This window comes from Bubalus kerabau, chromosome 1 (assembly GCF_029407905.1).
Source record: "Bubalus kerabau isolate K-KA32 ecotype Philippines breed swamp buffalo chromosome 1, PCC_UOA_SB_1v2, whole genome shotgun sequence".
NCBI classification, from domain to species: Eukaryota; Metazoa; Chordata; class Mammalia; order Artiodactyla; family Bovidae; genus Bubalus; species Bubalus kerabau.
In genome coordinates this window covers 240,138,467-240,156,404 of record NC_073624.1, presented here as the reverse complement: position 1 = coordinate 240,156,404, position 17,938 = coordinate 240,138,467, and the positions used below count along the sequence as shown (strand labels likewise).

The following is a 17,938-nucleotide window of genomic DNA, read 5'->3' as shown; positions in this document are numbered from 1 at the left end:
TCATCGCTGTAACTCTGCTGAGATTCAAACCCAGGTTAGTAGATATTAAAGATTTCACGAGATATACAAAGCATGATTTCTTCTGGTCAGAGATGTACTTGAGACTTGCTAAGGAATTATTCAGGTTTCCTCTAACCTCATTTGTTTCTGATGCTGATGAACGCTTATGATTCCATTATCCTCCTGATGTTTACAGATTCCTGCCCCCAGCTTCCTCCTCCAACATTCACTCAATTGTTTTATTCTGTGTTGACATCAGTCTTAATGGATGATGGTATTCTGGCAGAATCTCCTTTCAAGGTTTTGAAGATCACTAGTAAGTGTACTTTGAACCCATTTCTGGAACTATATCCCCAGTGTGTCCTTAGAGCTACAAATTATACTTTGGTTCATTGTTTTAAAGTGTCTAGAGCCAACATGTCTGTTTGAGATACTGAGCTAAGTATTGTCTTCCCAGCACATCTATAACTATTGATTCCTATGAGAGAGGCCTAATTATATTTGTGCTTATCTTAGTACCACAGCATCGAAAGAGGCTTTAAAGATCTATTTATCCCATCTGGTGTCCAGGTCCTCACCATATCAGCCTTCTGTAGCTCGAGTAGTAGAAACCAATTTTGGGCAAGTTACACCAAAAAAGGTGTTTATTGTATTAATAAAGGGTGGCTCAGAAACCATGCTGACGCTGGGGAATCTAGGTACCAGCTGTTGTTTGGCAGTGTCTTTAGGAGTTAGTGGTGACTCCTTTGTTCGAGGGAGCTTTAAACTGCTCTCCACCCCAGTTCTTAGTCAGGGCACTTGAGAGTCCTTATGTTTATTCAAAATGCTATGTAAAAGTAGATCAAAGTTGTCCCCCAAATCCTACCTTCCACCAGATTACCACCCCCATCCCTTCTACACAGAAATGAAAAGGACACCACTGAAACAACGGCTAAGGGGAGTCAGCTTTGTATCGTCTCCCAGACTCCAACCCTGCACCCCACAGAGAAGGAGTTCCTGGGGGACAGGGTCCACTGGGCTCATCTCAGGTCATGATGTGACCACATTTTGTTCAAGGTTGGCTTTTTTTTGCCATGCAGCTTGTGGGATCTTAGTTCCCTGACCAGGGATTGAACCTGGGTTTCCTGCAATGGAAGCTCAGAGTCCTAACTACTGGACTGTTAGGGAATTCCTGTGTTCAGAGTTACTGTTAAGTCAAGGGTGTCACAACAGGGAAGAGATAATTCCCCTCCAGGAAAATTAGAGGCTGTTCTGTTAGAAAGGAGGAATGGCCAAAAAACCTGTGTTCACTAACCTCGTTAAGAGAGAGACAATCACTTCTGGTGACATGGGCTGTGATGGCTTTTCATGTACTTCTTGATGAGGTTCTTTCTATTCTCTCAAAAGAGTGGGGCAGGTAAATTTTTTTTTTTTAATCTTGAACTATTTTAAACATCTTAGTCAAGGTATAATTTATGTGTAATAAACTCTGCATCTTTAAAGTGTAGTATTTGATAGGCTTTGACATACATATGTACTTTTATCAGAGTATTGTTGATTTACAGTGTTGTGTTAGTTTTGAGTGTACAGCAAAGTATATTAGTTATACATATACATATATTTACTCTTTTTTAGAATATTTTCCCATATACATCATTACAGACTATTGAGTAGAGCTCCCTGTATGATACCCTAGGTTCTTATTAATTATCTATTTTATATATAGTAGTAGGTATGTGTTAGTCCCAATCTCCCAATTTATCCCCCCTCCATTCCCCTAGTAATCATAAGTTTACTTCCTACATCAATGGCTCTACTTCTGTAAATAAGTTCATTTGTACCTCCCCTTTTTTAGATTTCACATTTAAGTGGTAACACATGATATTTGTCTTTCTGTGACTTACTTTACTCAGTATGACAATCTCTAGGTCCATCCATGTTGCTGCAAATGGCATTATTTTATTCTTTTTATGGCTAAGTAATATTACACTGTGAACATGTACCACATCTTCTTTATCCATTTCTCGTTGATGGACATTTAGGTTGCTTCCATATCTTGGCTATTGTAAATAGTGTGTAATGAATATTGGGGTGCATATATATTTTGAATTATAGTTTTCTTCAGGTATGTGCCCAGGAGAGGGATTGTTGGGTCATATGGTAGTTCTATTTTTAGTTTTTAAGAAACTTCCATTCTGTTCTCCATAGTGGCTATACTAACACTTTCACTTTCATACACTATGGCCAAGTGGGATTTATAACTGAAGTCTTGGGTTGATTTAACAAGCACTTCCGTAGATTATATACCTAGCAGTGGAATTTCTGGATTACAGAGTAAAAGATTTTATAGATAATGCCAGACTGCTTTCCAAGGTGGCTGTTATCATTAGCAGTATATGAAAGCTCCTATATATATTAAGCAGCACTCAGTATGGTCAGACTTTTAAACTTCTGCCAATTTCATGGGTATAGTGATATCTTATTTGGGTTTTATTTTGTATTTGCCTGAATCCTAATAAAGGTGAGTACTTTCTTGTCTATGTATTGGTCATTTGAATATCTTCTGTGTATGTGTGTGAAATGCAGTTAAAGTTTATAAATACTAGTAATAGGTAACAATCTATTGAATGTTGGCTATGTGCCAGGCACTGTAAAATTGCTTGATATAGATTGGTTTTATTATCACTATAACCCTGGGAGGTAGGTGCTATTAATTATCTGTATCAAATGCTACTTTCTCTGATATATGATGAGCCTATGATTTTTCTTTTTTAATCTATTAATGAGGTGAATTATATTACTTCATCTTTATTATGCTGCATGTGTGAGTACTTAGTCACTTAGTCATGTCCAACTCTTTGTGACCCCATGGACTGTAGCTCACCAGGCTTCTCCATCAGTGGGATTCTCCAGGCAAGAATATTGGAGTGGGTTGCTATGCCCTCCTCCAAGGGATCGTCCCAACCCCGGGATGGAACCCAGGTCTCCTGTGTTGCAGGCAGATTCTTTATATTCTGAGTCACCAGAGAAGCCCTTTATTATGCTGCATCAACCTTAAAATCTTTGTATATATTGTAAATTCAACTTATTAACATTTTTTTAAAATAAAAAAGTCTGTGTTCATTAATAAGATTAGCCTCCAATGGTCCTGTTCTTATTAGGTTTTGGTGTCAATATTATTTTTAATTTTGAGTATTCATAATTATCCAGTTCACTTCTTCTACTAGTTTGGAAGCAACACCCTAGTTCTACAATGTTTGTTCTTATGTTATTTATTGGGTTTAATTGTGTCCCTGCTCCAAATCCAAAGGATTTATTGAAGTTATAGCTATTGATACTTATGAATGTGATCTAATTTGGAAATAGGGTATTGAAGATGTAACCAAATTAAGGTGAGGTCATCAGGGTGGACCCTACTCCAATATGATTGATGTTATAAAAAGAGATGAGAGGGACTTCCCTGGCTGTCCCTTGGTTAACACTCTGCCCTGCCAATGCAGGGGGTGCAGGTTTGATTCCTGGATGGGAAACTAAGATCCCACATACCTCATGGTGAAGCCAAAAGATAAAAAACAAACAAACCAACCAACAAAAAAGATGACAGGAGGAAGGAAGGATGATAGGAGGAAGATGGCTCTGTGAAGCCTGGGCTATGAAAAGATGGATTCTTCCCTAGAGTCTTCAGAAAGACAGTGGGCCTGCCATCAACTTAATTTTGGATTTCTACCCTTCAGCGCAACTTCCTAGGTGGCGCTAGTGGTGAAGAACTTACTTGCTAATGCAGGAGATATAAGAGATGTGGGTTCAATCCCTGGGTCAGGAAGATCTCCTGGAGGAGGGCATGGCAACCCTCCTGGGGGTTTCCTGCTGGGAAATCCTATGGACAGAGGAGGCTGGAGGGCTACAGTCCCATAGGGTTACAAAGAGTCAGACACGACTGAAGAGACTTAGCACAGCATGCACGCTTCAGAACTGTGAGAGAATAAATCTCTATTGTTTTAAGTCACTCAGTTTGTGGTGGTTTGTTATGTCAGTCCTATGAATCTAATACACCTTAGAAATTACAAACTGCATAATTATCCTACCCAGGTCTAGAAGTCATCAGAAACATTACCTTTTCTTGGACAGATAATGAACATAAAAAACTACCAACAAGGACCTTTTTATCATTTCTTCATTTCCCCACCTCCAAGTCTTATGCTTTTGTTGTCTAATACTTTGGCAATCTCATTTTACCCCCAGTAGAAATTTTCATTACCATTTTTTTACAGCTGGTACTTATTTTTATTTAACCACATTCTCTATTTACTTGGCTCCACAAACTTTCTTTGCATCTTGGATCAATTTTTTTTTTTTTTAATATCACTGTCTTTCTGCCTGAAGCATATCAACAGAGCTCATATAGTGAGAATCTGATGGTGAAAAATTCAGGTTTAAATTGTCTTTCACGGGGTGTATTAGTAGAATTTTATGGTGGCAGTTATTTCCTTTTGATATGCCAGACCATTGTCTTTTTAAAAAATAATTAAAATTTTATTTTATTTATTTTTTTTTTTTGAAATTTTATTTTATTTATTTTTTTTTTGGATGCATTTCCTGTCAGGTTGCCTTTTTATTTTTTTAATTTTTTTATTTTTTTTTAATTTTATTTTATTTTTAAACTTTACATAACTGTATTAGATTTGCCAAATATCAAAATGAATCCGCCACAGGTTTACATGTGTTCCCCATCCTGAACCCTCCTCCCTCCTCCCTCCCCATTCCATCCCTCTGGGTTTAACTGATGTGTAGTTGATTTGTTGTTGTTGAGTTGCCAAGTTGTATCCTGCTTTTCAAGACTACATGGACTGCAGCAGGCCAGGTTTCCCTGTCCCTCACCATCTCCAAGAGTTTGCCCAAGTTCATGTCCACTGCTTTTGAACTGTAGTGTTGGAGAAGACTCTTGAGAGTCCCTTGGACTGCAAGGAGATCCAACCAGTCCATTCTGAAGGAGATCAGCCCTGGGATTTCTTTGGAAGGAATGATGCTAAAGCTGAAACTCCAGTACTTTGGCCACCTCATGCAAAGAGTGGACTCATTGGAAAAGACTCTGATGCTGGGAGGGATTGGGGGCAGGAGGAGAAGGGGACGACAGAGGATGAGATGGCTGGATGGCATCACTGACTCGATGGACTTGAGTCTCAGTGAACTCCGGGAGTTGGTGATGGACAGGGAGGGGCGTGCTGCGATTCATGGGGTCCCAAAGAGACGGAGACGACTGAGCGACTGAACTGAACTGACATTAGTTTATATATTGCCCCCAGCTCCAGCTAGTGACCGTTCTAACCCTTAAGCCAAAACAGTTCCACCTGCTAGCTTATGAAAGGGAAGCGGCCTGGTGATTGTTAATGTGAGGAGCTAAAACGAATGTAACCCAGCTGCCGGTTTCTTTGGTAACTGATGAACCAGCCTGACGTCACTTCCCCCTGCAAATGGCAGCACCATTCTCTCCTGCGTAGTGAAGCTTGTTCCTATGTTTTGCCTGCTGTCTGCCATTATGCGGTGTGGCTCCACTAGCCTTTTGCTTTGGATGCGTAAGATCCCCTATCTCAGTGGTCCCCAACCTTTTTGGCACCTGGGACTGATTTCCTGGAACACAGTTTTTCCATGGACTGGGGTGGGAGGGCGGGGATGATTGAGAGGAGTCGGGGGGATGGGGAGTGGCAGATCGCTGCTTACCTCCTGCTGTTCTGCCTGGTTCCTATGAGTCCTCGGCCTGGATTTGGGGACCCCTGCCCTATTTAATAAATAATTTATGTCTCTCTCGTGGTCTCCTGGATCTTTCTTCCGTCTCAGACCTGGGCAAGTACGGGCCTTGCGTGCCTGCCGGTTGCTGCCCAGCAACCACGTAGCGACTCAGTACTTTTATAGATCATACTCCATTTAAAGTCATTACAAAATAGTGGCTGTATTTCCCTGTGCTGTGAAATAGATCCTTGTTGTTTACTTTATATATAGTAACATGTCTTAATCCTCAACCCCTATCTCTGCCCTCTCCCCTTCCCTCTTCCTACTGGTACCCACTAGTTTGCTCTCTCTATCTGTCAGCCTGCTTCTGTTTTGTTATATACATTGGTTTGTTTTATTTTTTAGGTTCCACATGTTGGCAAGGATGTGGAGCAAAAGGAACCCTAGTACGCAGTTGGTGGGACTTGAAATTGGTGAAGTTACTATGGAAAACAGTATGGAGGTTCTTCAAAAAACTCAAAATCGACCTACCATGTGACCCAGCAATTTCACTGCTGGGTATATATCCAAAGCAAATGAAAACACCAATTCAAAAAGATACATGCATCCCAATCTTCAGCATTGTTTACATTAGTCAAGATATGAAAGCAAGATATGAAAGTGTCCATCAACAGATGAATGGATCAAGAAGATGTGGTATGTATATATACAATGGAATATTACTTAGCTACAAAAAAATGAAAATTTAGCATTTGCAGCAACACAGATGGACCTAGAGAGTATTATGCTTAGTGAAATAAGTAAAGGAAAAACAGAAAAATGCCTTCCTTCATTACTACTGAGAAAACAGTTGACCGTTGGTTAGAGGTCAGTCTAACTGCCAGTATTTGAAGGTCTTTTTTAATCTTAGAATTTTTCTCTTCACCTTTGTTATTTTTTGTAATTTTACTGTCGTGAATCTAGTTGCAAATTTTTGTTTTATTTATTTTTTCGATTTTATTGAGATATATTTGACATACAGCATAACCACCTGGCATTCATGTATGATGCAAAATGATTACCATGTTTAGTCCATCACTTCAAACAGTGACAATTTTTTTCACCTTGTGATAACTTTTAGGATCTACTTTGTTAGCAATTTATTTTTATTTATTTGCATGGGGTTTCTTGGATCTCTTTGATCCATAGATGAATGCGTTTCTTCAGTTCTGGAAAATTCTCAGCCATTTTCTTTTCAACCATTTCTTCTGCCTCATCCTCTCTTTTTATGACTTAATCAGATGCATGTTAGCTCTCTCACTATACCCTCCTTATGTCTTACTCTCTTTTAACCCACTCCATGTTTCATACTTGATAGTTTATTCTAATTTATTTTTAACATATATTTATATTTTATAATTTACATGTAAAACTAGATAGTTTTATAACTAAAATATATCTAATTAATGAGTTCATTAATTCTCCCTATATTTTATCCAAATCTTATGTTAAACTCATTCACTGATTTTTTTTTTTTTTTAATCTTCTCTGCAAACTTGCCTCTCTTGCTCTGCCCTCAGCTCTAGTATTTTGAGTGCTGGCTCTAATGCAAGCTCAGGGATTGACAGAGTCTAATTGAGACTCAGTTGGTTAGAAAATAGGACCCATAAATCTAGGCTCATCTTTTCTGAAGAGAGAAATATAATTGTGCTCTATAGTGTGCAAGAGGGTTGGTGGGGGATGACAGAGCTGGGTGAAGGGAGGAAAAGGCTGTACATTAAGTGTTAGTGGCATTGACATCAAGGTGAGTGGGTGTTGCACTGTGGCTGCCACAGAGTAGCATTTGGGCTAAGGTTAAATGGCACCCCACTCCAGTACTCTTGCCTGGAAAAGCCCATGGACAGAGGAGCCTGGTAGGCTACAGTCCATGGGGTCGCAAAGAGTCGGACACGACTGAGCGACTTCATTTCACTTGACTTACATTAATAAAGATACTGTTTCCAGAATAGGGAGGTGCTCTACACCAATCATTCAGCTAATTTTTGTTGTGTGTCAGATGTTTTATATAGAATTTTTGCATCTCGGAAACCTCAGTGAACTAAAAACAAGCAAACAGTGCTGGCTTCATGGAGCATATGATCTATTGGTAAGGGGCAGAGTGTATACTATGAGCAGAGTAAATGAAGGAAATGTTTATGTCAGAAGTTGGTAAATGCTTTAAAGAAGGTGATTCAGAGTCTAAATGTGTGGGAAGAGGGAAGATGGCTGTTGTGATCAGTGTGGGATTCATTGAGAAGGGGACCTTTGAGAATACATTGAAGGACCGGAATCATCCAAGAGGGATGTCTGGGGGATGTTCATTCCAGACAGGAAGGATCTTCAGTGCAAATGTATTTGCACTAGAGGAATGTTCCTGTGTCCATTCCCTGCATTTTTTAACACTGGTTATTTTAATATTTGTTTACAACAGCTCTATTCATTTCTGTTTCCAGTTTACTATGACAAATTTGATTGCTATGGTATGCCTGTTTTCTGCAGATATTTTCAAGTTTGTCATTTATTTCTTTAAGCTTCGTAATGAAGGTGGTGTTTTAGCCTGTTTGAGGAGAGTGCATGTCTGAGGAGAGTGGAGCTGTGTTTCTGCTTTTCTGCTTCCTTTTGTTTCTTCTGGATCTCACAGTGGAGTGGTGCTTCTTTCTGTGCCTGCTAGCCTTTGACTGCTGGCCTCCTTTGCTTTTGTAAAGTTACTGGTAGGGAGAAGCACAGCCTGGCACAGGTGCTCCTGCCTGGGGAGAAGCTTCGGGTTCACTCCCACTTGGGTGTCGCCTTAAACCATTTTCACAGTTTGAGATTCCTTAGCCAGCTTACCAGGTGTCTCAGTGGTAAAGAACACGCCTGCCAATTCAGGAGACATGGGTATGATTCCTGGATCGGGAAGATTCCCTGGAGAAGGAAATGGCAATCCACTCCAGTATTCTTGCCTGGAAAATTCCATGGACAGGGGAGCCTGGAAGGCTACAGTCCACAGAGTTGTAAAGAGTTGGACATGACTGAGCAACTAAACAGCCAACTCAGGTTGTGAGTTCTTGGAGGTCAGTCTTCCTGAGGCAGAGTCTGGGTCCCAAAGGCCCCCAGTTTAGGGGAGGGAGAGAGAGGTTTCCACTAACTTTGCTCTGACGTTGAAAATACATCTTTTTATCTTTTTTTTCTTTTTTAAAAGCTTTTTGAAACCCCAACTTAAAGCGAGCGCCTCGCGTGGGCTTTGTGCCCTGACCTTTGCGGCCCCTCTCCCCATGTAGTCCTTGAGCAGAAGCCTGAGTCAACAATAACCGGAAATGCTTGCAGGATAAGCGCTTCCAAAATTCTACTTATCTCTCTGCTTTCTCCAAAAATTTGCCTGGGGACTCCTGACTGCTGTTTGGGCTCCTCAGTCATTTTCAGGAGATGTTGGCAGTTTTGAAACCAATGTGTGCAGGATGTGTGTGTGCAGCGGGGAGTGATCTGAATGATGTAGCTGCTGTGAGTGGAAACTGGAAGCTCAGTGGTGTTGTTTTTAGTCTCTCATATCCTTAAACGTGTCCAAGTTGGCATGGGGTCCCCAGAACATAGTGGAATTTGGGTGCTTAAATGCTTGGAAGTTCTATGCACATGGCCGTGGACCACCACAAGGGAAAATGCGCTTTGTTTAGACTTACGTAATTCCAGCTGCTCAAGAATATGGTTCAAATCTTTACTAGACAACTGCTTGCATGTCTCAAGGGTCTATGACTTCCACAAGTCTTAATACAAGAAGCTGAGCATATATGGTCTATTTAAGTGTTAACATATTTACTGGAGAGAAAATAGATTTCATCTGTGCAAATGATCAGACTTAAGAATAGAAGCCTTTAAAGACACACAATTGAGAAATCAATAGTTGCTCTTATTTATTAGGAATACAAGCCGTTTTACATTTTAAAAATATCAGTTTTCTCCTACATACTTATATGCACAGTTAATGAAATAGAATATTTTCATTAACATGTTTAAAAATATCCATGTTATTGAAATTAAGACTACTGTGAAGACTAAAAAAAAATTAACCCAAATTATAAAGCATTTGTTCTGAGGACATAAGTGTACTCATTGTCCTATGCTTATCATATTGTAAAATTTAAAATCCTTGTGAAAATTGCCAGTGTCAACTTTCCTACTGATGTGGCCCACAGATTTCAAAATCCAGTCTTTATTCTGTTTTATAGTACATTTTGAAGGGCACAGTCCATCACAGAAAAAAATATTTTCTTTTTCTTACTTATACAACACATGTGTTCATGCCATTCAGTTGTGGACTATAAACAGTGAGTTGATTGGGCTTCCCAGATGGTACAGTGTTAAAGAATCTGTTTGCCAGTGCAGGAGACACAAGAGAAATGGGTTTGATCCCTGGGTTGGGAAGAGCCCTTGGAGTAGAAAATGACAACCTGCTCCAGTATTCTTGCCTGAAAAATTTCATGAACAGAGGGGCCTGGTGGGCTACAGTCCATGGGGTTGCAAAGAGTCGGGTAAGACTGAGCACAGCAGCAGGGTGAGTTGATTGTTTTCCATTTTTTTAAAAGTAAGATAATAATGGCCTTATGTACATATCATAGAAAAGTTATTTCCTTTCCCTGCGGGTTCCAGCAGCGATGATAAAGTCAGAGCTGGGCCCTGAATGCAGGTTGTGGGGTCTTTCCAGGGCCCAGGGCAGTGGTGTGAAATGTCTGGGGCTTCCTTCCTTGTGCAAGAAGCCAGGTGGACTCAGCCCTTTCTGACTCCATGTCCTCTAGATGACCCACCTCAAGTTCCAGATGACCCTTGAGTTGCTGACACAGACCACAATGGGTGACTCTTCCACACTGATTTTTGCACATTTACTCAGAAATTGAAATCTAGAGGGGAACGCACAGAGTCAGTGAGGCAGAGTGAGGGAGGGGCAGTGTGGCCCAAGGGTCGGGGCCTGGGATTGAACATGGATTCACCACTTAACACCAATGCTGTCTCAGTTTTCTGACTCAGTTTCCTCACTTATCAGGGAAGAATAAGGAATGTTTTCACCTCACGGACTTGCTCTGAGGAAAAAAATGAGATCATTAAGTGTAAGGAATTAAGTCATTGGAATATATAAAAAGTGCTCAATAAATGTTTGATATTAATATTCAGACACGAGATATGTTTTGCACAGATTTGGTTAACTCACCTGGGGAGACTAATATTCTTGAGAGAGAGTTTGGAATGTAGTTCAGAAATAATTAAATGCCTTCCTTGATTGAAATAGAAAGGCAATTAAGGCAATGAAGCATTTTTCTCTGTGTTATCTAGGACATATTTTTCTCATTTTCCTCTTGTAATGGGAAAATTTGAAACTCACACAGAGTGGTGACAAATTACTCATCCTAAGGTTAATTGTTCCCCAACAAATACATTTCAAGTAGGGAAGTTGGGTGAATTTCCAGAGGTTTCAGAATCCAGTTTTGGGCAGCACTAAGTCTGAGACTCACTTATCTGTGGGTTTCTGGTGTGGCCAGCATAGAATTTTGGAAAAGTTTTTTTAAACTCTTGAGGTCTCAGGCTCCCCGACTATGCTGCTGCTAAGTCACGTCAGTCGTGTCCGACTCTGTGCGACCCCATAGACGGCAGCCCACCAGGCTCCCCCGTCGCTGGGATTCTCCAGGCAAGAACACTGGAGTGGGTTGCCATTTCCTTCTCCAAAGCAGCAAAGTGAAAAGTGAAAGTGAAGTCGCTCAGTTGTGTCCGACTTTTAGCGACCCCATGGACTGCAGCCTACCAGGCTCCTTCATCCATGGGATTTTCCAGGCAAGAGTACTGGAGTGGGGTGCCATTGCCTTCCCCGACTATAGTTAGGGGTACAAGTACCAAACTGCAGTGATGGTATAGCCATGGCTGTAGGTGATAGGCTATCAATGTGCTAGTACATCGTAGCTGAGCTACAACTGAAAGCTGACTTTGTAATATGTTCCGGGGGTATTTATTATAAGAAGGAGCAAATTATTCACATAAAATGAACCAATTAAGCAAGCTCTGTTTACTTCATGCAAGCAAACTGTCTCCCAAATGTTGTCTCTGGTTACCTGGATGGGGCACAAACAACCCAGATATGTGTCTAGGAATAGGGTGATGGGATAGAGACAGGGGACAGAGATGGGTTAGAAAATCATAGCTGTTGCACTCATTAATCCCCATGCACATGATTTTCTATTTAATGGTGTTTTATTTGTTTCATTAACATGTATTGGGAAGTCTTTGTGACAGATGAATAACCCATAGTCCCTGTTTTCAAAGGAATGTAGGGCAGAAGAGGAATTTATGTGGTTGGGTATGATATCTGTTGGTTTAAAACACCAGGAGCAGGACTTCCCCAACAGTCCAGTGGTTAAGACTCCACCTTCTCCTGCAGGGGGCATGAGTTCAATCCCTGGTCGGGGAACTAAGGAACCGCATGCCATGAGATGTGGCCCAAAATTAAAAAAAAACAAAACCAAAACCTAAGGAGCTTCCAGGGTGAATTGGAAACTGGCCACTGTACATGGAGGGCAAGGAGAGACTGAAGAAAGAGGCAGACCACTCCAGACTGGCAGGTGGCAGGTTTGATAAGCAGGAGAACTTAATATGAGTCTTGTCTTGGGTGGCTGTGAGATGAGCAGATCTCTGCACCTGCCTGTTGGAATCTTAAAAAGTTTGGGTGGAAATCTTAATGGGATTCAGTCACCTATCCCATCCAGGTGGTCTCAACAACACACTGCTGACTCAAAGCCATGTCCTTGAAGACAGTTCCCACTGTGGGAATGGAGGGCAAATGTTTCAAGGACCGGCGAGTGGGTGAGGAGCCTCTGATTGCCCGGGTTCAGCTCGAGGGTCAGCAGGTGGTCACATCCTTTCCATGACCTCCTCTAAAAATGTCAGAGTAGGCTAACACCGACACAACCCTAAAATCCCTTATGAGTTGACATAAGAGAAGGTTATTTCTTGCTTGTACTAAAGTGTATTTCTTCACAGTTTTAGGAACCCAGATTCCTTTCATCCTAGAGCAGAGGTCAGCAAACTTGGCTTATGGGTCAAATACTGTTTCTGTCATTTCTTTTTTTGGAAATAAAGTTTTATTGGAACTCAGTCACATCCATTCATATGTATTTGAGCCTTTTAGCTGTTCTCATGCTACAACGACAGTGAGTACCTGGTACAGAGGGAGCAGAGCCCATGAACCTGAAAATATGAGCTCTCAACACTTCACAGAAAAAGTTTGTTAAGCCCTGCCTTAGAGCTTTGGAATCTTGTCTCAGATTCTCTGATTCAGCTTATAGAAGAGGGAAGAGGAGTGGAAGGTTTTGTGGGAGGTTTTTATAAGCTGTATCTGGAAATGGCTTCCATCAATTCAACCTGCATTTCATTGGCCAGCGCTCAAGTCAGAGACAATACCTAGCTGCTCGGGAAGGAGAGACATGCAGTCTTAGCAATGGCCCAGGAGGAAACCTATAGCAGTTCTACACAGACTAGTGCTGTGTGAGACTCTTCAATTACTCTATTTTCTTTGTTCCTCAAAACAATTGTTTAATAAGGATAGTATTCCTTTGTGGATGAGGTACCTGAGGTTCAGAGAGCTTAAGCAACTTGCTTCAAGGGCACCCGGTCTCAAGATAGTGGGAGTGGGGATTTGAGAGTCAGGATATCTTGCTCTGAAACTTGCGCTATTCTCTCTGAAAAAAGCTTTTTAAAAACCATGGTAAAATATACATAACATTTACCAGTTCAGCTATTTTTCAGTGTACTGTTCAGTGGCATATAAGATATTTTGGAGAATGGGGAGTTTCTTAGACTTTGATAGGAATTTAAAAGCTCAGGGCTTTCATTTCAGTGGTAATATTAAAAAGTCAAGCACAGTCAGACTTATCTGAGTAATTTCTATAAAACTGAGTACTGACATAAAATTTCCAGTCTCACATTTTAGTTTATGTTTATTGGGTGCCAACAGTGATGCTTTATTGTCATAAGCTGGTAAGAAAGGGACAGAAGTGGATTTGATACTGAAATAACTCTGTTAAGCTTTTCCTATACCACATGAATTAAGGAATGCTTGGTGGTGGTTCTGAAAAAGAGAAAAATGGTAGAAGAATTGAGGCATTACACAAGACATAATTATACAGAACCTACTTTATTGAACTCAGAAACATCTTGACATTTCTGTAGGAATTCAGTTCCCACAAAACAGTGTTTCCAGACTTTTTTTTTTTATTGTTTCTTTATAAATCTTTGCTTTTGGGGTGCTTTTCTTTTTCATTATTTTTGTAATTTGGTTTCATAGTTGTTTGTGCCATGTGCATAAAGAATTTATCCCTAGTTTTATGCTTGTGCATATTTAAGTAAGATAGTAAAATTAATTTAAATAAAAACATGGGGGATCCAGGAGTCTATTTTCTTTTTAAAAGGTATGTGTTCAGTCATCCCTTGGTATCCAAGGGGGATTGGTTCCATGACCCACAGATAACAAAATCCAAGGATGCTCGAGTCCCTTATAAAAGGTGGGATAGTCCATTCAGCCATCCTATCCACAGGTTCCACATTCAGGGGATTCAACCAACCTTGGATCCAGAATGTGGGGATACAGAGGGCTAACTGTATGTGACTCAAGTTTACAAGAGGCCACCCCACAGAGATAGTTTTTTTGTTTTTGGTTTTGGTTTTTTTTTTTGCAAAAGACTTACATTTGAATTAGAAAACTGAACCAGTCAGGACAGACTAAGCTAAGCTGCAATAACCAACAAACCCCAAGTCCCCAGTGGCTTAAACCACATGCTCTCATTAAATCTGTTGGGTTTTGGCAAAGACCTCTGCTCACTGTGATCATGACTACAGGATACCAACTGATGGATCTATCCTTGGTAACACCTCTGGTTGAGGGGAGCAACTACTGAGGGTCCTTGCACTTCTAAGCAAATGCTCTGGCTCAAGTAGGTCAGATGACCACACTTAACTACAAGGAGAGGACTGTAATTTTTGGGGGTGCCCGGAGGAAAGAGAAGCCAGGAGTTAGCTGACAGCAATAATGCGTGTAACAGAAAACATTCTCCATCTTTCTGTAAAGGAATGCCCTGTGGGCCTGGTTTCAACACTTTTTATTCCCTGGTACAGTTGTAGACAGTTTTCTTAATTTCATGGGCAGCCGTGGCTCTTGGGTTACAGCCAAAGTTGGTTTCTTACTAGCCTTGGGGCAAGGGCACATCTCAACCTCAGCTCCTCCCTTGTGAAATGGGGGAGAAATGTCACTTGCATGGTTTGTTGAGAGGAGTCAAGGTAATAACTCATGTGAAACCTTGTCAATTGTAAACTATGATCCAAAGGCAGTAATAGTATTGCTTCTGGCAATCAGTCATGCCACACTGAGGATGAAGAACAGATAGTAACGATTTCACCCTACAGCACTTGTTATACCATCAATATTTTCTCACAAAAATTTCATGAAAATTAACAGGAAATTTCCTTAGGTGATCTGCGCATAGTTCTCCAATAATAAAATAGTTCTGAAAGAATAGATCTCCAATAATAAAAACCAAAATTTTCCTCCTGGCTAGGAAATTACAGAGTATTTTACATAACTCCAAATCTATATGGTCCAATTTTCTAGCAGATTCCTACATTAAAAAAATGTGAAGTTAAACAGAAGAAGCACTATCTGGCTTAAGAAGCAGTAGCTTTAAGTTGGGGATCAGTATGAGAAAAATCACAAATGTCTCACAAAACAGTGCTGAAGATAGAAACACAGGAAGATTCTTGTACCACTGTAGCATTGGTTCTTGAAACTCAAATCAGTCAAGTATCTTGGAGTTCTAGTTTAATAGAACTGGATGGCATCCTAAAGACGGTCTTATTTTCCAGATGAAGGAAATAAGATCTGGAAAGTTTAATTGATTTGCCCTAGATCATGTTCCTTACACAAGTTGATAAGTCAATTATTTTTGCCGTTTCCTCAACCTGAAATTAGAGAGATGAACACAACGGAGGAAGAAATGTTTCTCTGTTCCTCATATAACTCCTATTAAAAACTCTTCTAATCAAAACCTATAAAATTCCCTTCATTGTATATCTGCAGTTAAATATTGCATTATGGAAGAAAAATCTACTGAAAATCCTTATCAAGGTCCAACAATGATTTTGAGATTCCTTTTCTGCATATCTAAAATTCAGTTGTTTTCCTCATTTCTGAGTTTCCCAAATGAATGATGTTTGATCCACAGGAAATGTATAAATTGAGTAAGAAAATAAGATTCTGATTTCTGGTTGAATGATTTCATTACCTGGTTATTCTATTAGATGTGGAAGTCTACTTTTCATCCTAGGAGAAGAATTTTCATAGTGTCCACAAAAAGAAAAAGATAAGTTTACCTTCCTAGGCATACTGGTCAGGAGAGGCTCAATTATGCAGCAGTAAAAAATCCCTGGGACTTACAGTGACAAAAGATTATTTCCTATTCATGTTAGAAGTCCACTGTGGATTGGAGGGCTCTTCACTCCACATTATCTTTGCAAAGAGTGGCAGCCCGAGTGAAACTCCATCTGGGGGTGGCCAGCAGCTGTGACAAGGGAAAGGGGGTTTGGTGAATTGCACACTGGGGCTTAAAGCTTCTGCCTATAAATAACACATACTACTTCTGCTAATTCCTCATTTGTCAAAGCAGATTACAAGGTCCCATCTAAATGCAGAAGGATCAGAATACTTTAATCTTACCATGCACCTGGAAGAAGAAGAATCATAATTTTGGTGAGCATCTGTAACAGCTAACATATTAGGAATGAAAAAAAGAAGAAAATGAAATAGGTCCCCTACCCAGCCCAGCTATCAAAAAGCCAGTGTCTTACCTCATCAATAGGAATAATAAAATCTCTCTCACCTGCACAAGAAAAACTCTTAACACATTAATTTGTGGCAGGTAAAATTTCCTGACTCCATCTTCATTACTCTTGCATAGAATGGGAAACAGGTACAAATTGAACTAAACTAAATGTGGGGCTGGGATGAAGTTTCTCGAAATGCATTGTGGGCCAGCTAAGTGGGGAGACACATCCATGCCCTGTGTGGATTTTTATTAGACTCATTTCTTTAAGGAGAAATTCCTTCTTTATGATATGATTATACCAGTCAGTAGAGTCTTTCTAAAATAATATGACAGTAGGAAAGTTAGAGCCTGGTCAGACAGTAAAGTTCATATTCACTTAAATTGCTAATAAGAGTAATTGTTTAACAGGTCCCTCTACAAAGAGATTTTGAACCTTTAAAACTTAGCCTTTCTGGGAAATGTTGGAAGGTCTGGAATATGTTTAAAGGCTCTCATTTGTTTCTTTTATTTGGGTACAACTATTTGCTTACATATTTTTAAACTTTTAGTGTATTACTAGCAACAGAGTGTTTCAAGTGGGGGAAAAAAACTAGCTCAGAATGTCCCCTAAATTAAAAAATAAGAGTTTTGTACTTTCCAGAAAAATAAGCACTTTTATAGTCTTTCTTTAAATCCTTCTTGGTAAAAATCTACAAAGCAAAAGGAAAGGGTAAAAGTCAAAGGCTGCTGATTTACTGTTTAATTATATTTTTCCCTCCTGCCCCTTAAAATTTTATAACAGAGCACGGTTAACATTAACACCCCAACCACAATAAACCAAACATATTTTATTACATATTTTATGTTCAAGATGGAAATGAAGATATAATAGTGAGATAATTTTATACAGAGGTACCATGAATTCTCTGTGACTAGGGGCAAATCAATTTTGTGTTTCGTGCTTTAGTTTTCTAAACTATCATTACTAATTCTATTAATAGCAAATTTTTATTGGGTAATGACTACAGTACAAGGGGCTGTATCAAATACTTTACATTTTTCCCTCACTTATTCCTCACAGCAAACCTGCTTTTACAAATGAGGATATTGAAGATGAAATGACTTGACCAAGGTCACTAGCTAGTTAGGAGTGGGAATCCTCTTTGGGGATAAATCATTGTGGTAATATTTCAACCAAAGTGTTTGATAATTGCAATGTTTTTCTAATCCAACTCTCTGGGAGAGGAAAGAATTTAAATTGGCATTGGTTCCTTTATTCATAAATATGTGAATGCCCACTCTGTGCTTAGCCCTGTTTTAAAGCCTGTGGATATAGAACTGAAGAAATATGCAAGGCACAGAGGTTAAGAAAAGTGGGTTCTGGCCTTAGACCAAAGAACTTGGGT

At 39.8% G+C, this 17,938-nt stretch overlaps 1 protein-coding gene across 10 annotated transcripts in view; it reads left to right on the top strand.

Moving 5' to 3' along the window:
- The first annotated feature begins 5,386 nt into the window (after positions 1–5,386).
- EBF1 (EBF transcription factor 1) overlaps positions 5,387–17,938 on the top strand; it is a 429,773-nt gene continuing 417,221 nt past the window's right edge. For 4 of the 10 annotated variants that reach the window (XM_055560757.1, XM_055560746.1, XM_055560737.1 and 1 more), the window contains exon 1: positions 6,253–6,402. In XM_055560757.1, coding sequence (XP_055416732.1) covers positions 6,385–6,402 — 18 coding nt within the window. In that variant the 5' untranslated portion in view covers positions 6,253–6,384. Of the gene's footprint in view, positions 5,553–6,111; positions 6,403–17,938 lie in introns of those variants that run through there. The other 6 variants (XM_055560723.1, XM_055560715.1, XM_055560708.1 and 3 more) reach the window with 4 other exon arrangements.